This window comes from Miniopterus schreibersii (genome assembly GCF_964146895.1).
Source record: "Miniopterus schreibersii genome assembly, chromosome: 18".
Lineage (NCBI taxonomy): Eukaryota > Metazoa > Chordata > Mammalia > Chiroptera > Miniopteridae > Miniopterus > Miniopterus schreibersii.
The window spans coordinates 3,272,411-3,294,539 of NC_138121.1; the positions used below are offsets into that span (position 1 = coordinate 3,272,411).

General features: G+C 53.5%; 1 protein-coding gene across 1 annotated transcript in view; it reads right to left on the minus strand.

Annotated features, from left to right (window-relative positions):
- MYH14 (myosin heavy chain 14) overlaps positions 1 to 21,518 on the minus strand; it is a 57,209-nt gene extending 35,691 nt beyond the window's left edge. The window contains exons 1-12 of the mRNA XM_081118666.1: positions 21,354 to 21,518; positions 17,244 to 17,654; positions 11,741 to 11,897; positions 10,192 to 10,219; positions 9,962 to 10,064; positions 9,262 to 9,285; positions 7,901 to 7,993; positions 7,498 to 7,561; positions 6,457 to 6,555; positions 5,506 to 5,646; positions 1,707 to 1,802; positions 425 to 543 (exon numbers count right to left, since the gene is read on the minus strand). Of these exons, the coding sequence (XP_080974792.1) occupies positions 425 to 543; positions 1,707 to 1,802; positions 5,506 to 5,646; positions 6,457 to 6,555; positions 7,498 to 7,561; positions 7,901 to 7,993; positions 9,262 to 9,285; positions 9,962 to 10,064; positions 10,192 to 10,219; positions 11,741 to 11,897; positions 17,244 to 17,651 (1,332 nt within the window). The 5' untranslated portion in view covers positions 17,652 to 17,654; positions 21,354 to 21,518. The remainder of the gene's footprint in view (positions 1 to 424; positions 544 to 1,706; positions 1,803 to 5,505; positions 5,647 to 6,456; positions 6,556 to 7,497; positions 7,562 to 7,900; positions 7,994 to 9,261; positions 9,286 to 9,961; positions 10,065 to 10,191; positions 10,220 to 11,740; positions 11,898 to 17,243; positions 17,655 to 21,353) is intronic.
- Positions 21,519 to 22,129: the final 611 nt, after the last annotated feature.

Sequence of the window (22,129 nt, forward strand, 5' to 3'; positions counted from 1 at the left end):
CTCTCAACCTCTCTGCCTGCAGCTTCCACCACCCTCTTCTCCACTCTCTAGCCTCACTGACCTCCTTAATGTTCCCAACGTGCCAATCTTGTCCCAACCCCAGGGCCTTTACACGGGCTGTTCCCTCTGCCTTGAACCGTCTAGGTCTCAACTTGAACATCGTCTCACAGAGAGGACCTTCCTGACCACCCTAGGCCTCTCCTTCATAGAAGGCATCAGTGTCTACAAGCGTCCTGTTTATCTTCTTTTATCAACTGTTTTCCTATTACTGCTTTTATTCCCAGCACCTAGACCAGAGCCGGTAACTGGGCAGACACCCAGCAAAAGTCTGTTGAGTGAGCGAGAAAAACGGCGTAAGCTGCTTAAAGACCCAGTACCTTGGCGCCGGGTTTCCCCGCGCCAGCCCCTCACCAGCATCACCCACCTGCTCCTTGGTCTGCGCTTTCTGCACATAGTCTCGGCCAACTTTGATGCGCGGGGTGAGCAGGGCACGGGAGAAATCCGTCACCCCCAGTCCCAGCAGGCGGCAGAGCTTCTGGGCAGCTGAGGACAACAGGCGCCAAGATCAGTTCAGCACCGGGAAGCGGCACCGCCCCCCACTGCTGGGGGACAGAGGCCGGCCCAGCCTTTCCCACCACAGGCACCACAGGTCCTAAAAGCGTGCACTCCTCTGGCCCAGGGATTCTCCTCTGGGACCCCAAGGGGGCAAAAATAATCCCAGATGTGGGAAAAGACTGGACTACGAGGATGTTCATCACAGTGTTGTTTATGGTGGAGAAAAACAGGAAATAACCTGAATGCCCAGCAACTGGGGATTTAGGTTAGAGGAGTGGAGTTCATTCATTTGAATGGCTGTTCTAGCATAATCACATAGAAAACTCATTACACATTAAACCTACAACGTGATTTCAGGATATGTATTTCCATTTGGAATCAAAGAAAGAACTATAAAAAAAATATTAACAATATGTAGGCAGAAGTGCATTTGTGAAGTGTGCTGATGTCTGCAACTCAAAAAATACACCAGAAAATACAACGGATGAACGATGGATGGAAAAATATCCGATAAAGCAAATGCAGTAAAATGTTAATGGTGGAATCTAGCATCTCAGTGGTGTATATCTGGCAGTTTATTATAAAATTCTTTCAACTTTTCTGTAAGGGTGAAGCTGGGTGTGAAGCATGATTCCTTTTCTGTGACAATTATTTCCACATGGATACAGACAAAGAACAAAGCCCGGAGAGAAACACCCTGAAATGTTAGCAGCAATGATCTCTCAGGAGTATGATTACGGTAATTTCCCTGCCTTTGTGCTGTTCTGTCTGTCAGATCTTTCCCCATCCAGTTTGTATTATTTTGTAATACTAAAGAAGCAGAGCTATTTCCATATGGGTTAAAAAAAGAATGTCAGCTACAATTCTGCTTTTGAAAGGCAAATAAAATATATCCGCAAACACAGAGGGCAGGAGGAGATGTGCCCAATGCTAAGGCAGGCGCCTTGGAGGGGCTGGGATGGCCGGGGACCCTGCTGCCCCACTTTGGCACACTGGTGTTGTTCAAACTTCCAGCAGGGATCACACTTTTTAGAATCAGGAAAAGGGTGGGGAAATGCTATTTTGGTAAAGACTCAGCAAAGGGCAGGAAATCAGAGTGGTGGGGCTGGGCAGGGGGTGCTCTGTGGGTGGGCAGCGGGGGGGGGGGTCACCTGTGTTGTCAGGCATGGAGGCCTGATCGGTGTTTCGTTCTCGCTTCAGGACAATGTTGCCAAACTGGAGAACCGCCGAGACCATCCGCAGCATGGCTGAGGGGCGCAGAGAGAGACATCACTGTGCCTGGTCTTAACTAGCCCCCGAGACACTAGCTTAAACATCCTATGTCAGGTCACACCATACCCTGAGCTTAGAATCCACCCGGGACACTGGGCAGGCCTTGAAACACATGACTGGATAAATAAATTCTGTATTTTGTGCTTGAGTTCCGCACATATTGTCTGTTTTATAAAACGCCGCATATCAGGCTTAAAGGGACTTGGAGAAATGCACGGGCAATGTGGAAAGATTTCTAAAACGTCGCATGAAAGAAGCGCGGTGAGGAGGGCGTATGTGGCATATCCTGTGCACAGAAGGCAAAACCGAAAGCAGGTGACTCCCATTATTCACGGCACCGTCCTGCGGAGCCGCGGGGGACACTGGAGAGGGACCGACGGGGCGGCTCCTAGGGACACGCGGGGCTCCGTTCCTGCGAGCTCTGGTCACAGCATTTTCACCCGCTGATCAGTACATCACCGAGTGTCACCTGTGTTTCTGTTTGAAGACAACCTCATTGATGCCCGGGGTGGGCCAAAAGCAGGTTTACAGTTGTGCGTATGAAAAGCAATGCAGTAAGTAATAAAGAATAATAAAGAATAAGCGCGTGTTCTTTAACCCGCTTTCGCCCGCCCGTGCCCTGGTCCTCCGTGCGCTCGAGCTCGCGGCCAGGAGCGCTGCAGCTCATGCCCGAAGGGAGCCCATCCAACAAGGGCCTTTCCCCGGGAAGGCGCACCCCGGCCTCCCCGGGCTTGAGAACCTGGCCGCTGGAGCCACCGGACACAGTGGCCTCTCCAACACCTCGGAAGCCACGGGACACAGTGACCACTCCAACACCTCAGAAGCCACGGGACACAGTGACCACTCCAACAGCTCGGAAGCCACGGGACACAGTGACCACTCCAACACCTCAGAAGCCACGGGACACAGTGACCACTCCAACACCTCAGAAGCCACGGGACACAGTGACCTCTCCAACTCTGCGACGAGCAGCACAGAACGCCAAAAACTCAGCAGACCACCAAAGGACGCTGGTTTACAGGACGCGAGCCGAGACCAGAAGGCAGGGCGTCGCTGCGGGAGCTCAGTGAGCCTGCCCGGGGCACCCAAATGTCCCACCCCTCTGTGAATGAGCACAGCAAGCCCCAGCCCAGCAGGAGTGTGGGTTTTGGGGAGACAGGTAACTGGAGAGCCAGGGGAACTCACGAATGCGGACACCGTGCGTGACTGAGGCTGCGCAGATAGCGCCCAACTTACAACGGTTTGATTTACAGTTTTGCACATTTACGATGGTGCAGATGTGATACCACACTCTGGCCAAACCACACTCTGAATTTTGAATTCTGATTTTTTTCCCCTTATGAGCCAGCTCCCAGGCAGCCACACGATCGCAAGGGAAAGAGCCAATCCTCCACAGCGCGCCGCGTTGCCTGGGTTGTTTGGATGCTGTGTTTTGTGTTTTCACACCTACAAACACCCATCTGTGTCTCCTGCTTTGGGTGAGAAGAGGCAGGCAATCATTCCTGAGATGAAACTCAAGATCTGAGTCACCGGGACAGCTAAGAATCAGCCCTGGGGCTAAAGAGTGCCTGTCTTTATAGAAAAATAATATACATCTTTCCTGACTCGTCTAAAATATTCACAGAAGGAGATGCAGGAAGCTTAACGGTGGGAAATTAGGGCTGGAGGAGGTGGGGGTGTGTGGCTTTAGGAGACTTGGTTTTCCCAGGACGAGCTTTGGCTGTAGTCACATGTCACCACATGCCATACGTTGTGCTGGGAGGGTTATCTGAGGTGACATGTGTCAGGAGGTCAGGTGAAACCTGAGGGGCCAGGCCAGGAGGCCCAGGGCCCCACCAGCTGAATCTGTTTGCCAGCTGCCGGGGGAGGAGGGGGAGTTGTGCAACCTCAGTTGGGAAATCCAGCGGGGAGGCCTGGGACCCTGTGTCAATACGCCCAAGAGGCCGGCCTGTTTGCAGCCTGGGTAGGCAGCCAAGATGCCTCTCAGTTTGCAGCCCTCCCAACTGGGCCCTGCAGCCACCAACAATAGCTCTCGGGGCCTCTGGCAGTGCCAGGGACCAGAGGAGAATGAGACTGGCTCTGGCCCTGCTCAGCCCTGGAAATCAGGCCCTTTCTCCACGGGCCCAGTGGGAAAAAATCATAGTTCACCCAAACATCAAAACTTCAGGCTGCTGGAAAAAACAAAACAAAAAACACCTGAGGTCACTTCTATGCGTCTGTTATGGGTTGAATCATGCCCCCTCCCCAAAAAAGGTGTGTTGAAGTCCTAACCCCGGACGCCTCAGAATGTGACCTTATTTGGTATTGGGTCACAGCAGGTGTAACCATTTCAGTTGAGATGAGGTCCTACTGGGGACCCAAATCCAGCATGACCGGTGTCCTTACAACAGGCAGAAACTGCACTCACAGGTGCCCAGGGAGAAGCCAGGTGGACATAAAGGCAGATCAGGTGATGCTGCTACAGGCCCAGGGACTGGGAAGGTTGCCAGGAAACCACCAGAAGCGGGGGCGGGGCACAGGGGGCAGATCGTCCAGGGACCAGCGGACCCTGCTAGCACCTCGATCTCTGGGCCTCCAGAACTGGGACACGATTCGTTTCTGCTGTTTGGGGGGCTCGGTTTGGGGTTCTTTGTTACAGTGGCCCTAGTGAACGAATATAGTGCTGCAGCAAGACTATTGTCAAAACATAGTGTTTGGTGACGAGCTCAGGGGCAAAACAGCATCATACAGGGTGATGATCTGAGTACTTCACACCAGGGCTGCCCAGCCCGGAACAACACCTCCCTGCACCCTCGCCTCAGCCTCCTCCCAACCTCCAGTCCCTCCTCCACATGGCCCAGAGCTGTCCCTGCCCTGCTCCTAGCTCTCCAAGGCTCCCAGTACCCCCAGGACAAAGTCCCAACCCTTCAGGTTGGAATTTGAGGCCCCCTCCTGCCTTTGCAGTCCCATCCCTCACTCCCCTCCATAATGTACTAGAGGAAAGTTGCATTCCTCAAACATGCCATGTCTCTCCTGCCCCAGGGCCTTTGCACAGGCTGTTCCCCTGGCCTGAAACCCTCTTCCCCCATATCACCAATGCTCACTTCCAGAGATCCCCCAGGCCTTTGCTCAAACATCACCATCTCAATGGGCCCCTCCTGGTTCCCTCCTTAAAGTTGTGCCCTCCTTGCCTGGCCAGTGTGGCCCAGCAGTTGAACATTGACCTATGATCCAGGAGATCGAGGTTTGATTCCCGGTCAGGGCACATACCTGGGCTGCAGGCTCGATCCCCAGTAAGAGGTGTGCAGGAGGCAGCCAATCAATGATTCTCTCATCATTGATGTTTCTATCTCTCTCCCTCCCTCTCTCTTCCTCTCTCTGAAATCAATAAAAAAATATATATATAAAAAAAAAGGCTGTACCCTCCTCCCCCCTCCATTCCTTGTTCTGTTTTCCTCCCCGCACTCACGGCCTTGGAGAGCACAGAATTCCTTCTTTATCTAGATCGTGGTTCTCCCTTATCAGTCTCCCAAGGCACGGATGCTTATGGGTCTCATATCCTGCTGTGGCCCCAGTGTCCACACACAGTACTTGCTCAATAAACATGTGAGCAAATAAACCAAGGAATGAATGACCAGGTCCCCCTCCCGCCCATGCAGAGCCCACCCTCACCCTTAGCAGGGAGCAGGGCTCACTCACAGGTGATTTCCTCGTGGGTGAACCCCAGGACCCGCAGGGACTCCAGGGTCTCCTGGAAGAGCTCCCGCTCCTGGCCCGGAGAGGACGCCGGCCCATTGGTGAGGAAGCGGTAGTGGGAGCAGGGCTCCAGGAGCAGGTCGGCTGCAGAGGTAACGAGAGGAGACCAAGGTCAAGGGCAAACCGTGGAGTCAGACTCACATCCCCACTGGGAACCTCGGTCTCCTCCTCTGTTAGATGAGTGAGGAGCCTTTCCTCACAGGTCCAGTGAGGGCCGGGTGGAGCGGGTGCTTACTTAGCACATATTAGCCCTTCCGTCATCCCTCCTTCCAGGAGATTCTCGGGGCCTGGACCTCCCAGAGCAGGCAGGAGCAATGGGCCGGAGGGGGCCTGAGTTAGCAGAAGCCATGGCACAGCAGGGGCCTACAGCAAAGGGCGTGTGGCCTCGGAAGCCACCGTGAGAGGGAACTGGAGCCCGGGTGAGGAGGCGCTAGGAGGGGTGGCAGGAACCAGAACGAGAGGGAGCCGCAGGCAGGAGGAGCGCGAGCAGGAGGCAGGAAGACCCTCAGGCAGCAGCCGAGAGAAAGGAGCCATGAAGCCACACAGGCCAGGACCACGGGGACCACGAGGCAGCGGGAGCAGCGGCCAAGCTGGAGTCACACCCGCTGGAGTGAGCAGAAGAGAAGTGAGTGTGAACAGGAGCCAGTGGCCATGTGGCCAGTGTGATCAAGACCCAGGAGACAGCAGGACCAGAAGGCAGCACAGGCCAGGGGGAGGGGGGGGCCGGACTGTGCTGGCAAAAGTCATGAGGCGGCAGGAACCAGGGGCAGCGGGATCCAGGAGGCAACAGAATCCACTACGCAGCAGGAGCCCAACACACACCAGTGCCTCCCATCCCTCCCGGGGCCCAGAGAAGCCAACCCCCCCCCCCCCGCCCCGAGCAGCAGCACTGACCCTTGAGCTGCTCGCCCGCGCCGTCCAGCAGCTGGTAGAAGATGTGGAAGCTGCACTCGTCCTTGGCCTGGCGGATGGCCCGAGACTTCTCCAGCAGGTCTGGGAGGGGGCGAGTCAAGGTGCTGTGGAAAAGGGGAGGGAGGGGACCCTGCCCGGCCCCCTCGATCCGTTCGGCCCCCTGCCACCCCATAATGCAGTGGAGTCCTTCACAGCCCAGGCCGGTGACCTTGCCACTAACTGGATGAGTGGCCTTGAGCATGTCACTGAAGCACCTGTGCCTCAGCTTCCTCATCGTGAGAGGAGCTTCATCATAACACCCGTCAATGAGCTGCTGAGAGGGCGAATGAATTGTAGTAAGAGTGTCTCCTGCCATCATTACCTTCCCAGTCTCAGTTTCCCGGTACGGATACTGAGGCTATGGGTTCCTCCCTTCTAGGGAAGTCACAGAAGTCATTCACACACTAAAACTTGGTGACAGCCCCAGTCAGGTGGCTCAGTTGGAGTGTCATACTGTACACCAAAAGGCTGCAGGTTCAATTCCAGGTCAGGGCACGTACCTAGGTTTCAGGTTTGATCCCCGGTAGGTCAGAGTGTGTACGAGAGGCAACCGATTGATGTTTCTCTCTCTCTTTCTCTCTCTCTCTCTCTCTCTCTCTCTCCCTTCCTCTCCTTAAAAATCAATAAAAACATATCCTCAGGTGAGGATTAATAATAATAATAATAATAGCATCAATAAGGACATTGTTAATGTACTCCAATCATTACCTTCTAATAACCAGAGCTCCTTAATGAGTGCTTACTATGTGGTGGGAGCCATGCTAAGAATTCCACCCACATTGTCCTCTAAACCCTTCTGGGGCAGGTTCTGTGATTCTTCCCCTTCTACAGGGGGGAAATTGAGGCACAGTTTCTGAGCAGCAGGGAGACAGGGTTCCCTGTGTGTGTAAACACCTGTTTCCTGTAAGCGGTGAGACCCCCAAGACCCTCCCTCCTCGGCCACCACCCCACAGTCCCAGACGCCCTCAGGGCGGGGAAGGATACAGGTCTCGATGTTGGCGCCCACGATGTACCCAGCGACGTCAAAGTTGATGCGGATGAACTTGCCCTGGGAGGTAAGAGGGTGGGGGCTTAGCTGCAGGTCGGCTTCCTCCTGAGGGTGTAAAGAGCAGCCTCCCCCCGCAGTCATCCCTCCAAGAGCCTCTTGACTTTCTCTCTTCCTTCACCTGAACCCCACCCCAGTCATGGGGTTTCAGTTGGGGGGCTCCCTGGGGAATCCAAGGTCCAGGCCCCTTTGACTTCTTTCCTCATGACTCAGGCTCCCAGCCCCACCCCTGGCCCCTCCTCCCTCAGCAGACCCACACATCCTGCCTCCCCCCACCCCTCTACATGCCCAGCTGCTGTTTGGTCAACAGGCAGCCAGGCAACGCCCTCTGCCAGCACTCACAAATCGGGAGGAGTTGTCATTCTTAACCGTCTTGGCATTGCCGAAGGCCTCCAGGATGGGGTTAGCCTGAAGAAGCTGCCGCTCCAGCTCACCCTGGGGTGGGGGGTGGGGGGTGGGGGGAGATGACACCTCAGTGAGAACCGGGGCAGGAGGCTGGGATCTGTGTTACAGCTGACTGAGCGTGTGTGTGTGTGTGTGTGTGTGTGTGTGTGTGAGGGACTTTTGTGTATCTGGGTGTATGCCTACTTCCAAGACACGTTGTGGAATGGAAACAAAGGAAAACAAAACAAAACACAAATTGCAGAACAATACCTACATGTGATTGCACTGATAAAAAATAAATTCAGAAAAAACACCACCAAACAAGATTCCCATTTCTACAGGTATATATACATGTTTGTAAACATTTAGAGAAAAGTCTGTGAGGATACACACCAAACTGTCAACAGTGTAAGCCACTCCAAGGAAGGGGCACTGAGAGGAAGAAAGGAATTTCACTTTATCTGATTGTTTTGTTGTTGTTGCAATGAATATGTATTCAAGCATTACTTTTGGAATTAATTAAGGAAAAATCTATAAAAAGTGTTTCAACTGGCCCTTTGTAGGCATTCAAGAAATGGCAGTTTCCTTCTCTATGGGTAGTGATCTTACTTTGAACTTCCCCACAGCCATCTTGGTGTCAGAGCCAGGTCACAGTAGGTGCTCAATAAATGGCAATTTTCTTTTCTTGCCTTCCTAGCTAGGCTCTCTAGGCCATGGACTATTTCTTTAATTTCCCTGTGAGTCCTCAGAGACTAGCCTGAGCTGAGGTCTTGCAATAAATGGCAGTGTGTGTCTCTGGGCTGTGTGACTTCATGGTGTCTATGGGCCTCATCTGCAAACATTTAGCAGATCAGCAGTAAACGGCACTTCTGGTCTCTGAGTTATTTCTTGTTGGTATCTTTTTATTTTTTATTTTTATGGAACACTTCATGAATTTGCCTGTCATCCTTGAGCAGGGGCCACATTAATCTATTCTATAGCATTCCAATTTTAGTATATGTGCTTCAGAAGTGAGTACTCATGTTGGTATCTATGACTAGTCTGTACACACACAGTAGAGCCAACACAAGTAGCAGTGCTGACTGAGTCTATACACACACAGTAGGACCACACTAAATGATAGCACAGGCCCTGGGTGTGTGGGCACAGTAAACAGTGGGGGGCCCTGTGTGTACACAGTAAGGTTGCATTAAATGACAGTGCAGCTAGTAGGACCATCATAAGTGGTTCTCTGGCAGGTGTGACCAGACGGACCGTGGGTTGAGGTGACTTGGGTGGCATTAGGGTAGCATGACTCCAGGTGATTCCCTGCTACTCACATAAGACATGGTGCTGGTGGAGGCCTGGGGAAGTCACGAGACACGGACCAGGACACGGACCAGGACACAGCACATGAAACATGGACAGACACACAGGTGAACCGGTCGTCTCGGGTGGTGGGCAGGGTCGGGGGAGAGACAAGGGGAAGCTGGGCATGTGGAGTGAGGTGGCCCTGGGGGCCCACAATGCCTGGGTCTTAATCCACTCTAGCCCTTACTGGGTGAATGATCTCCGAAACCAACTCAGCCCAGTCCTGCCTTCCATTTCTTGTCTTTAACACAAGAAAACAGCACCCACCTCACTGGAGTGCTAATGTGAGCACAGGGACAAGCACTGTATAAATGCCCATTTACAAAGCCAACCAGGGCATTGCAGGTACCTAAATCAGGCCTGACACATAGTAAGTACTCAGGAATGTAAGCACCTAGTATGTGCCTGGTACTGTTCCAAAGGTCAATGAGGCCAAGAACTGGCTCTTGCATTTCTTGTCCACCTGCCACAGCTCCCAGCAGTATATCAGGCACATAGTAGGTGCACAACCAGCATGGGAAGCCAGGAAGAGACCTACTGCTACAGCCCCCCATGAGGGAGGGAAGGAGTTATGGAGGAGGGAGGGAGTTACGGGGGAGGCATAGCCTGAGATGGAGGGGATATTGCTGGTGGCAGGGTCTAGAGCATATCCCAAGGCAGGTCACTTACGGGTACGCCCGGTTCCTTCCTGCCCTTCGGTGATGATGCCACATGGGCGAGATACTGAATGACCTTCTTGGTGTTTTCTGTCTTCCCTGCTCCCGACTCCCCACTATAGGGTAGAACAAGAGGAAGCAAGAGGGGTCAGCAATGATTCCAGGTAAACCCCACCCATTCCAAAGAGAGCCACACCCAGCTGGGATCCCACCTTCACTAGGAAGCCCTTCAGGATTACTCACGTGCAGAGGATGGACTGATCCTCACGATCTGTAGGGGAGACAGTGGAACATGTCACCTGGGAGGGTCTCTCCTGCAGGACCCTGGCCACTCCCTTTTCAAAATCATTCCCAGGGATAAGGGAAAGCTTGGGTTTTGATGTGTGACACTCCTGGGTTCTAATACCCCACCCTACTTGGCCTCTTGCTTGCTGTGTGACCCTGAGAAGGCAGCTGTCCCTCTCTGAGCCTATTTCCTCACCTGAGGAGACAATAAACTCCAGCTGAACAGCATATAATTCATTCAATAAACTTCAATTTGAGCTCCTACCATGTGCTTCCTTATGCTGAGCATGAGCTCCAAAGACATGAGAGTGGGACCCTGGACTCCAAGGAGGTAGTTGTCAGGGACCCTGGGCTCAAATCCCACCTCAGCCACCAGTGGGACTGTGGGCAATGATTGCACTGCTCTGTGCCTCAGTTTCCCCATCTGGAAGCCAGGGAGATAAGCTCATCTCCCTGTTAATGTATTAATCCATGAAAAGCACTTGGCACAGAGTAGGCTCCTTCCTCACCCATCCTTTATTGTACATTTATGCCTGAGATATAAGAACTGGGATATATTTATAACCGATTAGATTATAGAACCAAATAAGTGTCACCTAAGATGAAGTAAAACTCTATAATGTGAATATGAAAGTGTGACATCTAAACATGCTCTATTGCATGAAACCGTAGATCATCTATTACTCCAGGGAACCTGCATCAGAGCCTGCAGGAGCCCGGGGGGGCTTGTGGAAAGAGCGACCGCTGAACCTCCCCCAGAGTTTCTGACTCAGCAGGTCTGGGGCCCAGGTTCGAATTTCTGATAAGTTCCCAGGTGCTGCTGCTGCTGCTGGTGAGGGAGCTGCATGCTGAGAACCACTGCGTTATATGGTATAAATATATTATTATAACACACCCTAGAAACATAGCATTTATTAAATGATGTAAGTATAATATGTAAAATATACATATATTGCTGCATACTCTTATGTCATATGACTGAAAGGTGTACATTTAAAAATATTTAATTGTATTTTAATACGTATAAAATACGTATTAAGATAGATGATATATGATAAATAAGTAATGAGCGCGGTATGTACATTACGTGCGGACCGTGTAATGTTGCCAGGACTGACTCGCATCGTCATGGCTGAGTGGCGGCCCTTTACCACCCTGCCCAGCTGCACACAGCAACCCCACCTGCCCGTCGGGTAAGGGGCTGCTGTTCACCCCACGTCGCTGTAGACCGTGTCCACAGCAGAAATGGTGAAGGAACGAACACTCTAAGATTCACTATCCCAAGAGAAATTTTGGCAGAAGCCTGGCACCAAGTGGCTCCCAAACGGTGCTTGTCGAGAGAAGGGGGGAACATAGAGGCAGATTAAAAAAAGGGGGGGCTGTCAGGTAGGACCCAGAGCCCCACCCACTCGGCCCTCCATGTGTGCTCCCTCCTGCCCCACGAAGAAGCCTGGCAGAGTCCCAGATCCGGTCCTGAGCCCAGCCCGGCGCCCCGGCCCGCACTCACCCTGGAGCATGCTCCTGTAGGCGCCCTCGGTCACGGCGTACACGTGGGGCGGCACTTCGTGGCGCTTCTTGCCCCGGTACATCTCCACAATCGCCTCCGTGTAGATGGGCAGCTGCTTGTAGGGGTTGATGACCACACAGAAGAGGCCGGAGTAGGTCTGCAGCGGACAAGCAGGAGGAGGGCCTCAGTGCCGGCCTGCAGCCGGGGCAGGACCAGCTGCACCAGCACAGCCGGCAGAGGGGCTGCCATTCGCACGTGACAATGTCGATTTATTTGTACATTTGTTACAAGCATTTTCAGGCTGCTGGTAGGAAAGAATTTTCCCAGACGGCACAAAGGGAGGGATTCTGCCTGAGAGAGAACGTGGACTTTGCAGCGGCCAGACCTGGGCCACAGCCTGTCGCCGCCTGGACTCACACACACAAAAGGACCGTGTGCACACTCATCCACTGCAACCTTCTTTACAATGGCAAAGACTGGAAATGGCCTGAATACGTGTCCGCACACGGTTCCTGTCGTGAATGGGTATGGAATGGTCTCCGAGACATTATCAAACGACAGGAAACGAGGCGAGAGCTGTGAGCACTGAATGGGGTGGGACAGGGCCATTTTTATGTACTTCCTTGAAAACACACAGACTATCTCAGGGAAGTGCTCATGGAATCGGCAGCTACAGAAACAGAACGAGAATATTCTATGGTTTCTATTAATAACAGACTCATAGGAATTCGATTATATAACCAAATAAGTGTTACCTATGATTAAACACAAATTTATAATGTGAACATAAAAATGTGGCATCTAAATATGTTGCTGCATAAAGCAAGTGTACTGTAGATTATCTATTACACTCAAACTCGTGGTCCACTCTTAAGGAGGAAATGCTAAATTTCAGGTTCCAGGTAAGTGAAAATTAAGATGTCTTTTTTTTTTTTTTGGCATCCAAGTTCACGGACTTCCTGAAGTCATCCACACACCTGTTGGGCATGGATTCAGGACCCTGGGACAGTTTGAGACCTGTTACAGCTCACCCCAAGCACCGGGTAGACAACAGGCACTCAGGACAGAGAAGTAGTTAAACAACTAGAGAGCTAGCTGGTTACCTAGCTAAACCAACCCAGAGAGCTAACTAGCTAAGCTAGCTGCAATTAGCTAGCTCAACTAGCCAGAGAGTTAGCTGCTAAGTGGCTTAGCTAGTTAACTATGAAACCAGTTAGCTCCTTAGCCAGCTACTCAGCTACTCAGCTAGTTGGCTGGCTAGCCAGTTGCTTAGTTGGGCAGCAGCAGGCCTGCTTTAAACTCCCTGACAGCTTGTGCTTCTCAAGCAGAGCGGGTGTGGCCACCACAAGCTGCCTGGCTCCCAGGTGCCAACCTCTTAACGGTGGGAGGGTGGGTGGCCAGCCAGCCAGGAGCGGAGCAACCGGTTTGCTGGGTGCTCCAGGGAGCTCATGGCTCTCCGAGGGTGGGGCGGCCGGACCACATTCCCCGGGAAGGTATCTCATGGCTGCTGGCGCCCTGGCCCCCACTCCTGGCTGGCGGACGAACCCACTCCCCACGCCACCCTCCCACCCCAGCCCCATCCTGCCAGCCACACCTTGTTGCCCAGGTGACACTTCGACAGGAACCTGAGCTGGCTGCCAAGGCCAGGGGGCAAAGGGCAGAGGATGGTGCACCCAGCGAGGATGGGGGACATCGGAGCACAGCTGGGGAAACTGGTTGGAGGAGTCTGGAGTGGCTGTTCCAGCACTGGGGACTCTGCAGGCAGACCCGCGGGGCTCAACTCCCACCTCCACCTCTTCTCAGCCCCGAGACTCTCCCCAGTCTTGGTTTCCTCCTAGAGAAACCGGGATGACACTCCCCGCTTCATTACAGAGCTGTGGGGATTAAGGGAGATAATGAATAAACACTAGCCTGCCCAAGGCGGGGCCCATACAGGCACCCTAACCATGGGGCCTGAGACGCTGTTACCCATCCCGCCTGGGAGCTGAGAGCTCACTCAGCCTGACTTTCTAGCTGTGTGACTTTACACCAGGGATGTGCCCTCTCCGAGCCTCAGTCTCCAGCCCTGGAAAATGGGGCTTTTCACCCCACCACCTATAAGGATTCTAAAAGCGAAGGCCCACAATGCATCTCAACGCATCTCCCAGTGTCCCACAGAGTGGAGAGCATCGCAAGTGCTCAATGAACAGGTGCCCTTCCTGCCCAAGCGTCCCAGTAAAGGACAGCAACCCTCAGTGACTCATGGCCAAGTAGCTTATTAGAGGAGGCAGAAGCTGGGTTTCTGGAGCCCCGAAGGCCCCACTTTCCACTGGGAAACACTATCTTCCCATCACCAGTGGCCAGTGAACAAATATGTATTAAGCAGGGGACTGTGCTTAACAAGCAGGGCACAGCTTGCATCCTTCTAACATCTTCTAGCTGGGTGGCTTCAGCAGCCACCTTAGCCTTTCTGAGTCTCATTTTCTCATCAAATGGGGACAGGAACAGCGCTCCCACATAGAGATGCTGGGAGCCCTCCATAAGCTCATGTTGCACGTACAGAGCTCAGCATGGACCCTAGAACACCAACTGTGCACATAATACATTAGCTGCTAACTGCTGCTGGGCCAGTGGCTTCTTCTCTCCGAGCTGTGGGGAAAGGACGGGAGAATCCCTACCTCACATCCTTATATAGAGGAGGGTCAGCAAGATCATGTTAGATAGAAGCTTAGAACAGCATCCAATGAGAAATCAGACCCTCACTAAGTGCTAATGATTATTATTAAGGCCCAATTTGCTTCCCATCTGGGCTTCTAGAATCTTCTATTTGTCAAGCCCCAGTTCTCTGGTTCCTGGGCCACAGCCTTAGCTCAGGCCTCACCATTTCCCCCCCTGAACTTTCCAACTATCTTTCTACTGCAGTAGATAGGACATGGGGTCTGGAGTCAGACGACCTGGATTCAAACCCTAGCTCAGCCTGTTCCCAGCTCTGGGACCTTGTCCAAGTCCTGGCCCCTTTTGGAGGTTCAGTTCTCCCACCTGGAGAATGGGGATGATAGCAGATACCTTACAAGGTTTCTGTGAGGGTTCAGTGTATTTGTTAAGAGGCAAAAGGTGGCCCTGACTGGTGTGGTTCAGTGGTTAGAATGCTGGCCTGTGCACCAAAGGGTTGCGGGTTTGATTCCCAGTCAAGGGCAAGTACCTAGGTTGCAGGTTTGATCCCAGGCCCGGGTTGGGGCATGTATGGGAGGCAACCAATCGATGTGTCTCTCTCACATCAATGTTCCTCTCTCTCTCTGTCTCTCTCTCCTTCCCCCCCTCCACTCTATCTAAAATCAAAGGAAAAATATCCTCAGGTAAGGATTAACCAAAAAAAAAAAAAAAAAAAGAGGCAAAGGGTGGCTGGGTGCTTTGGGTGTCCCTCTGATCTCCCTGCCTTTGGTGAGACCCAGACGAGTGGCTTGGGCAGAGGCCTCTTTCATGGGCCTTAAAAGGCAAGTGAGGAATCAGAAGGGGCCAGTGCAGCCTGGAGAAGGTGCCAACCCCATCCAGGGTCACAGACCCTCGATTCAAATCCTACTTCTGCCACCAGAAGCTGAGGGGCCCTAAGCCAGCCTCAGTCTCCTCCTTCCCAAACAGGAATCCTAAAAATATTCAAATCTTGTGCTCTGTGACCCTTAACAGGGAGGATATCGGGGCCAGTTTATTTATTTTCATTTTTTAAATATATCCCATCATTTATTGAAATTTTTTTTTTATTACCCTTATTGAGGTTTTGTAGTCTTTTGGAATATAAAACTGGCACTTTGCCTTTTAGGCTTTTAGGTATGTATTTTTGTGATTTTTCCTGAGGAGCCTATTTAAATGGGCAAGGCAGTGAAACCCCAGCCCTCCAAGCCGGTGTTTGGAGCATAACTCCAGAGCCAGCTGCCCAGGATTCGAATCCTGGCAGGACTCCTTCATGCCTATGTGACCTGGAACCCAAGTCACTTAACATTCCTGAGCATCAGGCCATAACAACAGTCTCTGGCTTAGAGGTGAGCTGATAACCCACATGTAGCACTTAGAAGAGTTCTCGGCACATCGCAAGTGCTCAATAAATATTTGCTCACTACCCACTACTATTATTCTTCATTACTATCATCCACATTCCTTGTCAATCTCTCTAATCCTGTTTGCTCTTAATAACATTTTGGCTGCCCTTTAGACCCACCCTGGAAGCTTATTAAAAATACCAAATACCCCGTCACGCCCCCAGAGAGCTTGATTTTAATGGGGACTTGGGTGTTGGTATTTTCAAAAAAATTCCCCAGGTGATCCTAACGTGAAGGCAGGGTTAAGAACCGCCGCCCAGTTTCATCTGTTTGCTGTAAAGATTATATAACGTGAGACATGTTAAATGCTTAACAGAGACTAGGCTACCACAGTCAACCTCACTATCGTCAATCCCGTCTTAATCTTAAGAGGCACCACAGCACAATGGTAGAGCCTGGAGCTGGACGACCCAGGTCTGCCATGTCCAACTGGGTGAACTTGGTCAAGGAACTTGACCTTCCTGTGCCTCAGTTTCTTTATCTATAAAATGCTTTATAACTGTGAAGACCAGGGCTGGGGATTCAACCTGCAACCCAGGTACATGCCCTTGACAGGGAATCAAACCCAAGATCCTTCGGTGGGTGGGCCGATGCTCTAACCACTGAACCACACCGGCCAAGGCGAGGCAATATCTATTTTTACGTGAGCTATGTGTTCTCCTTGGTTTTTATCTCCTTGAGGTGATGTGTTATTTCATTACAATCTGCTACGATAGTTTTTCACCCACCCCCATGAGAATATATTTCAAAGAGCCTAGTATATGCTTAATAAATGTTAGTCTGTGTTATTAAATCTCTCTGGGCCTCAGTTTCCTTGCAGGTAAGATGGGGATAGTAACAGGCTCTACCTGGGTAAGGTAAGAGGCAATGGGTCAACACACCGAAGGCATGTACACGGAGCCTGGCACATGGTCGTCCACACTCGCTGGTTCTCACTAGTCGTTATTCCAGACCCATGTCCCTTTCTCAGAGCTGGATGCATTGCAGCTGAGGATTCACAATTTCTTATACTTTAGAAAAATAATAAGGTTGCCCGGCCGGGTGTGGCTCGGGTTGAGCTTCGACCTAGGATCCAGGCGATCAGGGTTTGATTCCCGGTCAGGGCACAAGCCTGGGTTGCAGGCTCGATCAATAACTCTCTCATCATTGATGTTTCTCTCTCTCCCTCTCCTTTCCTCTCTCTGAAATCAATAAAGATATATTTAAATAATAATAATAAGGTGCCTCTACCGTGTAATATTGTGGAGCACCCCCCCCACCATGGGGTCCGAGGCAGTCCTGGGAACCCAATAATTTATAACTTGACAACTAAGTGTGGGAACAATCACACGACGTGGGAAAAAGATTACAAGCAGCCTCGCGTTCATTCAAGTCGGGGCGCTGCTGCCCGCTCCCCATCGCGAGCCACACCCCGCGGGGGGGGCACTCACGTAGATGAGGCCGGAGTAGTAGCGCTCGCGGAGGTTGTGCAGCACCGAGGCCTCGTTCAGGCAGGTCAGCTCCGCCATGTCCTCGGCCTTGCTGAACTTGGGCGGGTTCATGCGCTGGATCTGGTCCCGCGGCAGCCGCAGCCGCCGCCCGCTCTCCGCCAGCTCCACCTCCGCCTCCTCCTCGCCCTCGTCGCGCAGCGCCGCCGCCTCGAACCCGTGCAGCTCCGACGGCACCCACACCAGGCGCCGCGCCGTCCACTCCACCTGCGGGGGCGCGCCCGAGCCCCCGGGCCCCGCGCCCAGGCCTGGCGCGCGCTGCGTGAACAGGTACGGCTGGGCCGCCTCGGGCACCGGGCCCGGCCTGAGGGGCGCCTTCCGCCCGGGCACGGTCATGGTCACTGCTGCCATGGTCTGCGGGGGAAGACAAGGCGGGGCGGTCAAGGGGGCTCCGACCCCGCCCCCAGTCCCCAGGCGGTCCCCACGGTCTTCCTTCACCCGGCCTCTATTTACACTTCTGTAAAATGGGTCCACAGACCCCTTTACTCACTCACTCACTCACTCACTCATTCACTCATTCATTGGTTCATTCACTCATTCATTCATTCACTCACTCATTCATTCACTCATTCAATAATTAAGCAGTGAGCCAGCCCGAGAGCCAGGCACTGTTTAAGGCGCTGGTCACACAGCAATGGACAAAGCCAGAAAAAAGCCCCGCCCTCCTAAGGCGTTTACATTCCAGCCCTGCGGTGCCCCATACCGAGCCACCTGCACCATGTGGCTACTGGGCACTTGAAATGTGGCAAGTGGGACCGAGGAAATAAATTTTTAATTGTATTCCGCTTTAATTAAATTTAAATATAAATAGCCCCACGTGGCTACTTGAAATGGGCACTTAAAATGGAGAATCCAAACAGAGATGGGGTTCTAAGTATAAGATACACACCAGATTTCTGTCTGATGACATATTGCAATAATATTTTGGACATATTGAGTGAAATAAAATATATCATTAACATTACTTTTTACTTGTTTTTTTTTTTTTAATTCCTCACCCAAGGATATGTTCAGATATGAGAGAGAGAGAGAGAGAGAGAGAGAAACATCAATGTGAGAAACATTGATCGGTTGCCTCCCATATGTGCCCCGACTGAGAATCAAACCCGAAACCTGGGAATGTGCCCTGACTGGGAATAGAACCTGCCACCTCTTGGTGTACGGGACAGCGCTCCAACCAACTGAACCACCTGGCCAGGGCTAACATTAAGTTTTACTTTCAAAAAAATTTTAATGATGCTACTGGAAATTTTTAAATTATACATTAGGCTTGCATTATATTTCTATTGAATAGTGCTGCTGTAATCCCAGGAGACAGATAAAAAGATAAATAATTATATAGTATGTTAAATGATGAGAAATGCCAAGGAGAAAAATAAGGCAGGGAACGGTGGATGTCAGGGTTGTGGGGTGTTGCACTTTTAATTGGAGTGGCCGGGGAAGGACTCTCTGATGTGGCATCTGAAAAAAGACCTGAGGGAAATGAAGGGAGAGAGCCATGGGAATGTCAGGAGGAAAGCATTCCAGGCTGGGAGATCAGCCAGTGCAGAGGCCCTGAGGCAGGAGTGGGCCTGTATGTCTGGGACATTGTGAGAGGCCAGGAAGGCTGGGGCCTGGTGATGGAGGGGGAGAGGGTAGTAGGTGAGGCAAGACAGGGGAAAAGGGGCCAGACTAGGTCCTGATGAAGAACTTGACCTCTTAGATGGGAGCCCTAGAAGGGTGTCAATCTGATGTCTGTCACTCAGGTACGCAGACTACTACCTCTGGTCTGCCCCATGCCTGCAGAACAGACTCGAAGCTCCTTCCTTGGCTAACAGTGCCTTCCTTCCCTGAGACCTGGCTTTCTTCTCTGTATGATGGGGAGACTGGCCCCATTCATTCATTCACCATTCAGTCAACCTTCCCTGAGGCCGGGCAGTCTGGGGACCCTGAGATGAGTCAGACAGGGCCCTGCCTTGAGGAGCTGCTGGTGATCCAGTTCTAGTCTCAGACTGTCACAACCCAATGTGAGCTGTGAGCTATAATGGAGCACTGGGTGAGTCACAGGTGCTAGACCCCTCCCTGCCCTCAAACGGACCATAGACCAGTAGCGAACAGACCACGGCAATTCCAGAACAGTCTAAGCACCATCGGGGATAATGTGCTCCCTGTCCCTCGCTGCGCCCTGCTCCTGAAGGAGCCTTTACTCTCTTCCTCTCAGACATCCGCACCACCACCCTACCACACCAGTCACAAGAACACCCTAATATTTCTGTCTTTGACCTTGGTGCTTCTGCCTCTGCCCCCCAGACCCCCCACCTCCAACATACCCCTGGAAAAGTCCCTCCAAACACCCAGCTCCTCAGAGGCATCCCCAGATTGGCCCCATCAGGCTCTCGTCTTTCCTGCAGAGCCTTTCCCACCCGAAACCTGGCTCCAGGTCACAGGTCTCACCGCCTCCCAGACCCTCTCTTCTCATGCCCAGCACCAGCATTCCAGGCCCACAGGGAGGCCCACAGTGACGCTTGCTCCTGATGTTCTTGGGCCTCGAACCCTGGGCCTCTGCACTCAAACAGCAGGGTTCTACCACCAGCGGATGGCGTTTCTCCGCCTCCCAGGCCCCAAATTGTCAAGGCTCACTCCAGGCCTCCTGTGTGGCCCTGATCCACCCAGAACTCAGCCCCATCCCTGGGACTTTACCCCCACCTTCACCCTACCCCGCCTCACCCACTTCCTCTCTAGCCCTCGGCCTTTGACCAGGGAAGGTTTGGGAGTTTTTGCAATCACCCGGTCCTATATTTTCCCTCCCTAGAGCCAGGAGCCCAGGCCCCCAGTGCCCTCCTCCTCCAAACTCAGGAGTCCAGGCCCCCAGCACCCTAATCTTCTAGGACCAAGAAATCTGAACCCTCAGCCCCCTCCTCGCTTAGCCCAGGAGACCAGGCCCCCTCACCTCACTGCAGCCAGGCTAGAGGTGAGGGTGCCTGGGGACTGATTCTGAGGACTGACAACAGCAGGGACCAGGCAGGACTGCAGGCCTCAGCCTGAGCCCCTCTGGCAGCCCCACCCTCTTTAGCCGGCTGGAACGCCTCTGCCAGGGCTCATTACTGTCACCAGGGCAGGTGAAAGCACCTGCCCTGGGAGGGGCAGACTGCTGGTCTAGGAAAGGAAAAGGAGCCAGGGATCCGCCCCTGGACAAGGGTTGGGGCCCTTGGCATCCTGCCCTCTGACCTCAGCAGAAGCTAGTATTCAGGAGCCCCCCCCTCCGCCCCCAGACTCAGGACTTCAGTCCCCCAGCCCTTCCTCCTTAGACACAGGAACCAGGCCCCCAACCCCTCCTCCCTCAGACCCAGGAGTCCAGGCCCCCAACCCCTCCTCCCTCAGACCCAGGAGTCCAGGCCCCAGCCCCTCCTCCCTCAGACCCAGGAGTCCAGGCCCCAGCCCCTCCACCTTCAGACCCAAGAACCAGGCCCCCAGCCCCTCCTCCCTCACACCAAGGAGTCCAGGCCCCCAGCCCCTCCACCTTCAGACCCAAGAACCAGGCCCCCAGCCCCTCCTCCCTCACACCAAGGAGTCCAGGCCCCCAGCCCCTCCACCTTCAGACCCAAGAACCAGGCCCCCAGCCCCTCCTTCCTCACACCCAGGAGTCCAGGCCCCAAGCCCCTCCTCCCTCACACCAAGGAGTCCACGCCCCCAGCCCCTCCACCTTCAGACCCAAGAACCAGGCCCCCAGTTCCCTCCCGCAAACCCAGGATTCCGGACCCCAGCCCGTCCTCCCTCACACCCAGGGGTCCAGGCCCCCAGCCCCTCCTCCCTCACACCCAGGAGTCCAGACCCCCAGCCCCTCCTCCCTCACACCCAGGAGTCCCTAGCCGCTGACCGAGTCCCGGCCCGAGTGCCTTCCTCCCTCAAAACCTAGGCGTCCCGGCTCCCAGCGCCGGCCTTACCTAGCCTGGGACTCCTGGCCCCCAACCCCCTCCTCGGATCCAGGAATCCGAGCGCCCAGCCCGCATTCCCCCGAGCCCCAAGCGCGCGCGCGGGTCGCCGCCCCCGTACCCCGCAGACCCTCGGCACTACCTGGGGCGCTGGCCGGTGCAGGAAGCGCGAAGATGGGGAGGGGGCACGGGAATCCCCGGTCACCTTCAGAGCTCTCAGGTGAGGCTACCTCCGCGGTCCAGCGCGGGGCGGGGCCACGTCGCGTCACCAGGAGGGAGCCTGGCTCTGATGTCACCCAGCACCTGCCGGGCTCGGGAAGGGGGCGGGCCCTGGAGCCGCAAGGCCCCGCACAGGGGGATGGGCGAGGCGGGGATGAGTCGGTAGCCAGGTGAGCGGCGGCCGCAGCGGCGGCGCCTGGGGCCCCAGCGCCCGGGGCCCCACCTTCCGGCGGGGAAAGGTCGGGCGCCCGGAGCGGAGAGGGCTGAGGACTCCGGGGTGCGAATCCCGCTCAAGCTTGCTGGGCCTCAACTTTCCTCTCTGTGAACTGCGGCCAGCGAAATAAAGAAAACGATGTGGGAGAAAGAGCCCAGCCCAGGGCTTAAATAAGCAATGCCTCATGTCATCATTTAATCTCTCTGAGCCTCAGTGTGTCCAATCCTGGAAATGGGACCGCACGACCTGCCTACAGAGGACAGTAAGAGCACCAAAGACGACACAATGCTGTCCAGACCTCCAGAGTTTCAGTCTCCTCATGGGTGAAACGAGGGCTAAATAGTGGTAAGTGCACCTACTATGTGCCTGGTGTTTTCTGCTCTTAGAACAGCTCTCCGAGTTTTAACTCATGGAATGATGTAAAAAACAAAACAAAACAAAACAAAAAACAGCCACAATGGGACTGGGACGGTGACCATCTCCAT